Below are 11,720 nucleotides of genomic sequence, written 5' to 3' on the forward strand. Positions count from 1 at the left end.
TCCTTTTTTTTTTTTTTTTTTTTTTTTTTTTTTTTTTTTTTTTTTTTTTTTTTTTTTTGGTTCTTTTGGTTTGGTTTGGTTTTCATTTTTTTTAAATTTACTTTTTATATTTAAAGTAAATATATAGGAGTAGTTAAAATGACTTCTAGTAAAACAAACCTGGGCTGGAATCTGGACTCCTTTATGTCAAACTGTTACATAACCTCTTCATTCTTCAGTTTACTCATCTGTAAAATGAGGATAATGATAGTACTTACCTTGACAATCTGAGATAATGATCTGGCAAATACTAAGCACTCAGTAATGTTAGCATTAATAAACTAACACAATAAAAAGTCATCAGAGTAGGGATGTAAAACAGCCTGCTGTGGAAAAGAATTTTGTCAATTCTTCAAAAATTTAAACATGACCATATGACCCAGCAATTCCACTCCTAGATATACCCAAGAGAAATGAAAACATATGTCCACACAGAAAGTTGTACAAGTGTTTATAGCAACATCATTCATAATAGCCAAAAGGTGGAAACAACCTAAATGTCCATCAACAGATGAATGGACAAGCAAATTGTGGTTATATAAGAGGTACTTAAAAAGTTCATGGAAAAATAGAGTAAAAAATTATACACATTTTTCCATGAACGTTTTGAAGACTCTCATACATACAATGGCATGTGAATCAGCCATAAAAAGAAATGAAGTACTGACGTATTCTACAACATGGATGAACCCTAAAACATGCTAAATGAAAGACACCAGACATAAAAGATCACGTATTATATGATTCTTTTTATATGGAATATCTAGAATGAGCAAACCCATGGAGACAGAAAACAGATTGGTGGCTGCCGGGAGATGGGGACAGGGAAGAATGGGGAGTGGTTGATTATTGGAAACAAGGTATTCTCTTGAGGTAATTAGAAAGTTTTGAAACTAGAGAGAGGTGGCAGTTATATGGCAACGTACATGCACTAACCTCCACTGAATTTTATGCTTTAAAATTGTTAACTGTATGTTAAGTGAATTCCACCTCCCCCCCCCAAAAAAAGCACTGGATCAAACTTTTGCCTCAGCTTTTAGAAAAGTTTTTAAATGATATAGGCAAAGATTTTGGTGCTGCTAAAATTTTAGGAGTGAAACATTTATTTTGAAGAGTTTCAGATATACAGAATCATATATAACACTATCTATATAATGCAGAATTATTTTCTAAATTTACAATTAAAAACTTATACCTTTAATTTTTCCACCTCAAAAGACTACAAAGAAGTTAAATCTAACTTTACCTTTTCTTTTTCCTTTTTCTGACAAGTACCCTGCAAAAAACATTTTTTAGAAGTAGTTTAATCATGGAACATGCAAATGTAACGATCTTTAACCTGCTCCCCACAGAGATAGAAAGGAAGTGAATATGCCTTCCAATTCCAAGAAGTAAATGTTATGATTATTACTCATATGATATCAAAATACAGAGATTTTTTTCTTGAGGTGTGTTTGTGGTCATCATGTTCTTAAAAGATTATGAGTTTCAAAATGTCAAGACAAGGTGGTGACAAAACCATTTTCCTAATGACTTCAACTAATCAACTATTTGTCCAGAGAGTATTAGATCAGTTCAAATCAAAAACAAGGGACAGTATTGGAGGAAGGACATTATAGCCAACAGAAAAATAAATAAATGAGAAAAACAGATATATAATTGTTATATTTCAGTTAGATATATGAAAAAATACATATAAAATAAGGTGGGGAAAACAACCAATATTGGGTCTATAGAATACTAGCAAACCGGAATTAAAAATTAAGAAGATTAAGATCTCCGTACTAACCAGCCACCAAAAAAAAAAAAAAATTAAATTAAATTAAATTTTAAAAAAATTTAAGAAGAAATGTAAGTACAGATCAAACAGCAGTGCTTGAGTTATTCCATTATGATTGTGATTAAGAATGGACTGATTATTCCCTAAGTGCAGGACTATCCTCAACACTTCAGGCTAGGATGCTGTCTCTATTACAGCACCACAAGTCTGTCTTAGGAACAGTGATGATCCTGATGAATACATAATTCAGGCTTCCTTTAAAACACTATGTGAGGAAAGTAAAATAGTTTAGTCAGGCCCTCTCGCCTCAGGTCCAGTTGGGGGTGGTGCAGCACATTCCTTGTAAACAACTTGTATGTGGATGGAGTTAGTGTGCATGCACACCCATGTGTCTTTTTAATTTGTTGCTAGTGTGTGTTCTTGAGTTTTGTGAAGCAGCACTGGCTGGCAGAGAGCTCGCATCTAAAAGTAGAGCATGTTTACTTGGCTGGCAGCTGCTCAGTTTTTCTTTGGAGTTTGCTGGTAGCAGTTGAGTTTCTGAGTTTCTCTTTGGACTACCTAGCTCTTAGATGTGTGTGTGCTGAAAAAAGACTACTCTTTCTTCACCTACAGCTCCAAGGACATTTTTTCTGGTTACCTAGCTCGTAGACCTGCGTGCGAAGGGTTTGTGATGCAGTCTGGACAACAGGCTTGAGGGGTCTGTGAGCTCCGGACCCAGCCCTAGCTCTACACACTATCATTTAATAGTGATTTATTTTAAACTTCTAACATCTCAACAATATATTCTACTCATCAAAGCTGCATGGAAGGTCTGGCAGGAGAACAAGAGAAGACAGAGGAAAAATAAAGATATAGAAAAGGAATTTCAATTCCCCAGATGTAAGGAGAAATTTTGCTTGAAAAAGTTGATCTTTTCCTGTTTCTATAGATGGGAATATATTGAAAAATACAAGATGAAGGAATAAATTCAAAAGATCAAGGCTAACCTGTGTCATCCAACTCTACTTTCCACAGGTCACCATATATATTTTAACCTGCAGATAAGTTGGGAGAGAGGAGTTGACCCTGCATTACTCTTTCAACAAAAGGTTTAACACTACACCTGGCATAGAAATAGTTCTCATTATATGCCGGTTCATCATCTCCTCTTCCCTGGCAATTCAGGACCAAAATTGATTGTTTCATTCATTCAGCAAATATTTATTGAATATCTAATAAACACTGGGTGCTATTTTAGACATGGAGAAGAGTTGCTAACTCAAGGTGAAGAAAAGAGAGGACAAAAAAATCACGCATACCTGTACTGACCCTTCCCTGTCCTTTTTTTGTCCCCACCACCTTATGTTTCTTCCTATCTCTTTCTTAATTTCACATGTCCATATTACCTCATCAGCACACAAAAGTGTTAACTTTTGAGACTAAATCTGTATAACATCTATAGCTTCCAAATGAGTATTCTCTACATACTAAGGTTTGGGGGTACAAGGTTTGTGTTTCCTTAGGATGTTTTCCCCTCCTTGTTCTCACCAACTGGAAGTATTGTTTCTCCCAAAGTCATGCAGCAGCTGTAAACCATAAACAACTTCTCTTTGAATGACCACTGTTTTCTTAGTAGTGATTCTCCCAGAGCAGCTTTGCTATTCCCAACTATTACTGGGAATACCCAATTGCTAAACTACTGTAACTCATAACAGCAATTAGTCCTGAGTTAATCCCAGTTTCTCCTAATCCTGCTTTATAAACAGCAACCCATCCAAGAACTGATCCCTGCTTCCATAAACCCTCCTCAGAATCCTCTAGAGGGAACTCAAACCTTAGAAAAGATTCCATTTTCTTGTCCAGCACGTTCTACAATTCCTCTGGGAGATGTGCTCTCTGGCTTGTGCCTGGTCGTTTTTTGTTTTGGCTAATGTCAGGCTGGAATCTCAGATCCTTCTGCCCCTTCATGTGTAGGTCATGAGTCAAGTAATTGAAAGAAGATTCTGGCAGCTTTCTGAAAGGTAGACATACTTTATTCTCCAGATGTGAGTCTCACAGACATGGTTTATTCTCAGACACAAGCTCAAGCTCTACTCCACTGACCCTCCATGCTCCACCGACCAGCAGTACAGAGCAGTCTCTTTTATATTACTACTACACAATAGTGGCCACAAGCCAAATGCATAAGTAACTACAACAAACATGCTGAGTCAGTAAACGGGCACACGTGCACAATTGCACCACTCTTATTATGTACCTTATTTCTAACAAACATGCTGAATCATGCCCATTTGTAACAAACAGGAGGCAAATGAGCCTAATCTATTCTAGTTTTAAACTGTTTCTTTTTCCTTACAGCTAATTAGGCCTCAATCCCAAGCAAATCTCAGGAATTTTTTAAGTGGGGAAAAAAGTGATTAATAGACTGATTCTATTCACTTTCAGGCTAGTCTTTGACTTTCTGTTCCTTCATCTACCTCCCTGTAAAATCACAATTATTATTTATGTTCCTAAACTCCGGGCACTGGAAATACGTAACATAAAAAATAGATTCAGTACCGTGGGCTCTTTTATGGATGCAGGGATGTTAGCTACTTTAATTTTTACATTTGAATAGGAATGCAGGTTATTTTAGGGGGAAAAAACAAACAAACAAAAAACCCCAGAAAAACAGAAAAACCAGAACAGATAGCACAAAGAAAAAAAAATCACAGGATATTCTACCAACAAAAACAGTGCTTATTTTCCAGTATTTTATTTCATATGTATACTTTCAAAGGAGGGTTGGGATGTCATAGATACCGTTGTTTTTCCAAAGTGGAAACAGCTTCATAGTATTTTTTTTTTTTTATTCTAACGATAAAACGCAGGTTCACTTCGGGGAAAGGTGTCACAATTACGGAAACCCGCCTTATGTTCACATAGCACCTAGTATTCCCTTCATAGCGACTTTTTACAAGTGTAAATTACATATTTGAATAATTATTTTAGTGTCTTCCTCATTCATGTAAATTCGAGGAGAGAAAGACACATGTGTTCACATCTCCAGCGTTGTTACACAGCCTGGCTATTAATTAATACTAATTTTAATTGCTTTTTTTAGTTAACACGTCAAGAACTTCCCTATTCATTTCACAGTCTTCTAGTGAGGCTTAAGTTGTTGTCTGCTCCGGGTACCAAACTTTTTAATTTTACTTATTTATTTTTACCTCCTAACATTCTGCCACGCTAAAAGATCCCAGGTAGGAGTCGTAAAGAAGCCGCTCAACCTTAACCCCTCCCACCGCCGGGGTAAATAGCACGACAGACACTCCTCGAGATCTCGCGAGACTCGTAGCACCAGTGAGCCATAGCCTCCGACAGTTGTTAGTGCGCATGTGCCGGTCGTCCGGAACTTACGGCAGTGGCTGCCGGGAGAGGTCGGAAAGCCAGGAAGTAAACATTGAACGACTGGCTTCGTTTCTGTCGGATGGTCTTGGAGTCAGCTGTGGTGGACGGGGTAAGAAGGTATTCCGAGAACTTGCGGATGATGGGGAACTGGGGAAATCTCAAAATGAGTGGAAGACTCCTAATTATTATAAATATCCTCACGGGAGTGATGAGCCCCAGATTGAGGAGGTAGCGAAGACCGGGGACCGAGAAGGACGCTGCTGTCCTAGGACGCAGGCGTGGTACCTGTGTTCTGCCAGATCAAGTCTGTGTCTTTAGGGAAAGAGGCAGGCTAACTGTGAGAATGTCCCCTTTTTGTTGGTAATTTTAAATTCTCCTCGGAGACCCTGAGCGGCCCCCGGATTGCGAGCGAGAATGGTATCTTTCAGTACCCAACCTGACAGACTGTTTCCTCACCAGAAAAATTAATTTGAGCTTCAGTTTTTCTCGTTAAGTAGGGATGACCCTATTTAGTGAAGTATTATGAGGGTAAATGCGATCATCTATGTCCAGCGCTAAGCAGTGTCTCACAGTAAGCACTCAGTAAGTGCGAGCTGTTTAGGAGTACTGTTTTCACCTGGAGTAAGTAGGCCGCTCCACAGAGAAGGAATTGAATAAGTTCAACCTGGTGACTATAATACTTTATTCAGTTTTGATTTTTAATATTGCATGCCCACAAGCCAATATCCTATGAAGAGAGTATAACAATGGTTTAAAGAACCGACTTTGGAGTCAGACACGCTTGGGTTTGAGGTATTTGTCTTTTAGTAGCATGTGTCCATGGCTCAGGGTCTTACTTGTCAGAACCTGTTTCTTCACTATAAAAGGGGGTTAGTCAGACCTATTTAATGGTCTTATTAAACTTAATTGTTGTAAAGATTAGATGAGATGGTGTATGATAAGCTCAGGAAATGATAGCTGTTGTAATGAAGATGATTAAATCTACCACTGTCCTCCACTTCACAGTATACTTAAGCCATCATCAGTTCATATATGACACAAATGTCTGTGGAGGTTTTCTATAGATCCGACACAGGAATAGAACACCTTTGAGTAGCATCATAGACTTCTAGCCATTGAGCACTTCCCATAGAGAAAGAGCTTGTGTAAAGGTCCATTGTTTACAGGGAGCATGGTGTGCTAGAGGAACTACAAGAAGTTCTGTGCAGTTGCTAGAGAATGAAGAAGAGGATAGTTGTGGTTGGGAGGCTGGAAGGTAAGCAGGTGCCAGAACATGGTGGACCAAGTAGGTGTGTTAAAAAGATGTTGGTTTTTAGAGTAAGAATAAGATCCATTGAAGCTGCACTGTTCAGTATGATATTTACTAGCTACTTGTGGCTATTGAGACTGCAAATGTGATTAGTTGAAATAAGTGTAAAATCCACATTGGCTTCTAAAGACTGAGACAGTTTTTTTATGTCGATTGACATTTGAAATTACAATATGTTGGATATATTGGGTTAAGTAAAATCCTGTAAAAGTAATTTTACCTGTTTCTTTTAACTTTTTTTACATAGTTACTAAAAAACATACAATTATGTATGGGGCTGGCATTATATTTCTCTTGGATAGTGCTGCATTGGAGGTTTTTAAGCTTGGTCAGTAGGACACATTAACAAATTTTGTGTTTTGAAAAATTAACAAAGTCCACATTGTGGAGGATTGATTGGAGGGAATCAGAGGATACCAGTATGTAGGAAAAAGTGATAACTCACACTAAGGCAGTAGCATTGAGAATGAGAAATAGTAGATGAGTGTGATATTTAGAAGGTAAAAATAATTCTTAGTGATGAACTAGATGTGGGGATAAGCTGGAACACCTATGTAGAGAGATGGATGGTGTCTTTCATTGAGGTAAGTAACTGGAAGGAGACTAGATTTCAGAGGGAAGATCATGAGTTTGAATTAAGACATATTGAGTTCAGGTGTTTCTGAGATCTAAGTGAAGATGTCAAGTAAGCAATTGGCTATATGTATCTGAAACTCAGATTAAAAGTCTGGAGTAGAGAAATAAATCGGAGAGCCAACAGTGGTATATTGTTGCTGTTGAAGCCTTGGAAGTAGATGAGTTTGTCCACTGGTGGAGTTTAGAGTGGTGAAAGAGGCTCTGGCTGAGCCTGGGGAATCCAGCAGTAAATAACTGGGCAGAAATGGATAACAAGAGAAGCAGCAAGAGAGGTACAAGAAAAAAACTAGACAATATAGTGTCGTGGAAGTCAAGGGATAAGAATATATCAAAAAGGGAAGGAACAGAACTGAAAAATGTCCACTGAATTTAGCACGTTGATAACTTAGTGGTGGCTCTTTCTTTAGAATGGTAGGTGGTGGGAGCTAAATTAGTGATTGAAGAGGAAAGTAGGAGGTAAGGAAATAGAGAGAATGAATATAGATAACTCTTGAGACATTCAATCTTGAAGAAGAACAGAGACGGGACCCTGTTTATTCTCATTAAAGGTTACTGTGGTAGAATAGTTTGAGACATTTACACAGAAAGAAGAATTCAGGAATATATATATATATATGAGTCCTATGAAATTTTAAGCACATGTGTGTATGTCTCTCTCTGTTTGTAAATTAGAGTTGAGGGAGAAACAGTGCTAACAGTACATAGAGACTTTGAGAAGGGGAAAGAGACCCTTCCCTGCAGACACTATGAAAGAATAAGAACATATGAGACATTATATATAACCCACAGTATGTGTTATTAGGATGAATTTGTGGTAGTTTTAGTGATGGACTCATGAAGGCCTACTTCTATTGTAAACTTAACATTTCTTCCTTTTCTTAGAGGAGGTCAGGTAACCATGGCTGCAGTTGTGGATACAGTTAATGCTGCACCCCTGTCAGGGTCCAAAGAAATGAGTTTGGAGGAACCAAAGAAGATGACCAGAGAGGACTGGAGAAAGAAGAAGGAGCTAGAAGAACAGCGAAAATTGGGCAATGCTCCAGCAGAAGTTGATGAAGAAGGAAAGTAAGTACTTTAGTATTTGAATTCAAAATTCAAATTCATGTCTGCTTAGTTTATCAATTTCTCATCCTTTGCTTTGACCAGAAACTTTTTACCATTTACATGATTTTTGGTCTTATTACATATATTATCAATCTCATACTCAGAAAGTTTAATAATCAAATAATGTAGAAGAGTTATAATGCATAGCAACAGTCCTTTTCCATCTTTCCCACTCCCTGGCCAACTCTACAGAAGTGGCTACTTTTAAATCTTTTCTATTGTGAGTTTTTCTGGTTGTTACCTTCACATCTCTGAATACAGAGTTATTTTAATCAATTGACTCTAGACATTACCTGAAGCTAGACTTCTTGCTCTGATAGAAGACTTAGATCACAAACATACATTCCTATCTTCCTTCTGTTCTGTTCCCCCTTCAGCTATATCCCTATTCTTAGTTTCTTGGTTGGAAATTTTTTCACAATAATATAAATTACTTCTTTATTTTTAATTGTTCTTTATGATATTATAGAGATGGCAGCCATATTCTCCCCATTCCTACAATATTTCTGTTCTTAGATTCTGTATATATGCTACCATTGTAATTGTAATATTATTTTCAAACTTTATTCTTAAAATTTTTTTTAAAATTTTATTACAGAGACATCAACCCTCATATTCCTCAGTATATTTCTTCAGTGCCATGGTATATTGATCCATCGAAAAGACCTACGTTAAAGCATCAGAGACCACAACCAGAGAAACAAAAGCAGTTCAGCTCTTCTGGAGAATGGTATAAGAGGGGTGTAAAAGAGGTATGAAGGCAACTTGTATATGTTCTCATGGATATGGAGATTTTATTTTAAGAATATAAGAATCTTTAATGCAAAATATATATATAAAGTAGAAATAGGTTATATAACCCTTTACCTGGTATTGAAATTCACAGTGCATACTACTTTTGCTTCTGTATTTTCTTTTTTTTTTTTTTCCCCTTTTTCTCTTTTTTCATGTCCGGCAACGGATCGCAATCCTCAGTGTCGCGCCCGTACCGGACCGGGACCGGCAACGGGATCACAACCCTCAGGGTTGCACCTGCACCTCGCTCAGCCAGTGAGCGGGAATCGGTCCGTATGTGGGATCCGAACCCTTGGCAGGAGCGCCGCTGCGCTCCCAAGTGGCGCACTGTAGCAGTGCGCCACCGGGCCGGCCCTGCTTCTGTATTTTCTTATGTAAATTCTATATTGCTGAAGTCCTTAAACTTTCTCATTTATAAATGTATTGAGACTCTAACTGGTTTTCCTCCTAACAAATCATTTCACTAGACAAAATAATAATGAGAGCCAAGGTTATTTCTAACTTATTCAAGTAGATAAAACATTTTCTTTGTTTTCCTTTATATCCATTTATAGAGTTGTATAATTACCAAGTACCGCAAAGGAGCCTGTGAAAATTGTGGGGCCATGACACACAAAAAGAAAGACTGCTTTGAGGTAAATTCACCTTTGAAAATTGTGGAAACTATTGTCAGAGTCTGTCTTTTTTCCTTATCAGAGAGCTTGCTTCTGTCTTTCTAAAATTACCTATATTTAGATACAATAGTCCCCCGTTGTCTGCCATTTCACTTACCCACAGTCAACTGTGATCTGAAAATATAAACTGAAAAATTCCAGAAATAAACAATTCATAAGTTTTAAATTGCTCTCCGTTCTGAGTAACATGATGAAATCATGTGCATTCCCGCTCTGTTTCACCCGAGACATAAATCATCCATTTGTCCAGCCTGCCCATTAGTCAATTAATAGCCATCTTGATTATCAGATAGGTAACAAGGGTGAGTACAGTACAATAAGATATTTTGAGAGAGGGAGACCACATTCATATAATTTTTATTACAGTATATTGTTATAATTATTTTATTAGTAGTTATTGTTAATCTCTTACTGTGCCTAATTTATAAATTAAACTTTATGATAGATATGTAGGTATAGAAAAACACATAGTATATATAGGGTTCAGTACTAGCCATGGTTTCAGGTATTCACTGGGGGTCTTTGAATGTATCTTTTGTGGATAAGGGGGAACTACCGTACAAGCTAAATAAAAATTTGAGTGCAGTGGGTTCAGCACCATAAAAATTTTCTGCTGGAAGAGAACTGATAATTGAATATACCACAAAGTCATATATATGTTCATACACACTCTGTAAAGGTTATGTGAAATTTTCCTCTGGGCTACAGATACTTAGGAAAAACTTAAATCTTATTCTATTTTCTAGAGACCTAGGCGAGTTGGTGCCAAATTTACAGGTACTAATATAGCTCCAGATGAACATGTCCAGCCTCAACTGATGTTTGACTATGATGGGAAGAGGGATCGGTGGAATGGCTACAATCCAGAAGAACACATGAAAATTGTAGAAGAATATGCCAAAGTTGATCTGGTGACCAAAATTCCCTATTTTCCTACTGTCCTTAAAGAATGTAAATTTTGCCATATCTCTAATTTAGCAACTCCATTTTTTGAGTCTTGAACCACTTTAAAAATGGTAGCATTCAGGGGCTAGCTGGTTAGCTCAGTTGGTTAGAGCATGGTATTATAACACCAGAGTCAAGGGTTCGGATCCCCATACTGGCTAGATGCCAAAAAGAAAAATGTGGCACTTACAGTTAGTAGTAGTAGGCCTAATTGATTAGTGGAAATAAACAGTATGCTAGCCCTATTGGCAGCAGTTTCTTCTTTGCTTCTTGTATTGTCCTTTTCTCCCTGATGTAGGAAGCAAGAGATACTGGAAGCATAAGAACAAACTAGTATCTAAAACTTTTGACTTTTTGTGATTATATATTTATGGCCCCCAGCCTGTAGCTTACCCACGGATTTATTTTATGGTTGCCTTACATAGCATTTGGAGGTGATAGAATGGGAATAGATAATTTATTTCAGAAAATTTTATTTTATTTTAATTCAACTTTAATTTTTACTGTTATGACTTTTACCTACTCATCCCCATTTCTTTAAAGCCCTAGTCACAGTGCCTTTTTTTTTTTTTTTTAAATCACAAGATTTCATATAAAAATCTGGATTTCATCTTTTCTTCAACATTGTAATATCTGGTAATCTGGGCCTACCTGGCAAGGGTCAGTCATCTGGAGTTAAATGGCAACTGTCTTTTTTTTGTCAGGGCTTGCTCTGTGAAGTTTACGATTAGTGCCATCTGGCTCAGTTTACGTTAATGCCTGGTTCAAACAGGAGTTCATAACTCCTGTTCTTTAGAGGCAAAGGTTTAGGGCTACAAAGAATCTCAAAGAGATAACCTTGTTCAGTGACCTTTTCTGAAAACAATAAAATTATTCATTTTAAATATATAAAAATTAAGTGGCCATTTGAATGTTGTAAGTAAAATTTAAATGCTTCTTTTTTTTTAGGCAAAAAGAACATTGAAAGCCCAGAAACTCCAAGAAGAATTAGCTTCAGGAAAATTAGTGGAACAGGCTGTAAGTAATAAAAATGATTTAAAAAAAAAAAAGTTCATGGGCCGGCCCGGTG

The 11,720-nt window shown here is 37.0% G+C and overlaps 1 protein-coding gene across 2 annotated transcripts in view; it reads left to right on the plus strand.

The window, feature by feature from the left end:
• Positions 1 to 5,221: 5,221 nt before the first annotated feature.
• Positions 5,222 to 11,720, plus strand: part of SLU7 (SLU7 splicing factor homolog (S. cerevisiae)) — a 17,398-nt gene continuing 10,899 nt past the window's right edge. Inside the window, exons 1-5 of one of the 2 annotated variants that reach the window (XM_008587083.1) lie at positions 5,222 to 5,297; positions 8,016 to 8,198; positions 8,836 to 8,989; positions 9,587 to 9,667; positions 10,453 to 10,617. In XM_008587083.1, the coding sequence (XP_008585305.1) occupies positions 8,032 to 8,198; positions 8,836 to 8,989; positions 9,587 to 9,667; positions 10,453 to 10,617 (567 nt within the window). In that variant the 5' untranslated portion in view covers positions 5,222 to 5,297; positions 8,016 to 8,031. Of the gene's footprint in view, positions 5,306 to 8,015; positions 8,199 to 8,835; positions 8,990 to 9,586; positions 9,668 to 10,452; positions 10,618 to 11,720 lie in introns of both variants that reach the window. The other variant, XM_008587075.1, reaches the window with a different exon arrangement.

Source organism: Galeopterus variegatus, unplaced genomic scaffold (genome assembly GCF_000696425.1).
Source record: "Galeopterus variegatus unplaced genomic scaffold, G_variegatus-3.0.2 Scaffold115, whole genome shotgun sequence".
Lineage (NCBI taxonomy): Eukaryota > Metazoa > Chordata > Mammalia > Dermoptera > Cynocephalidae > Galeopterus > Galeopterus variegatus.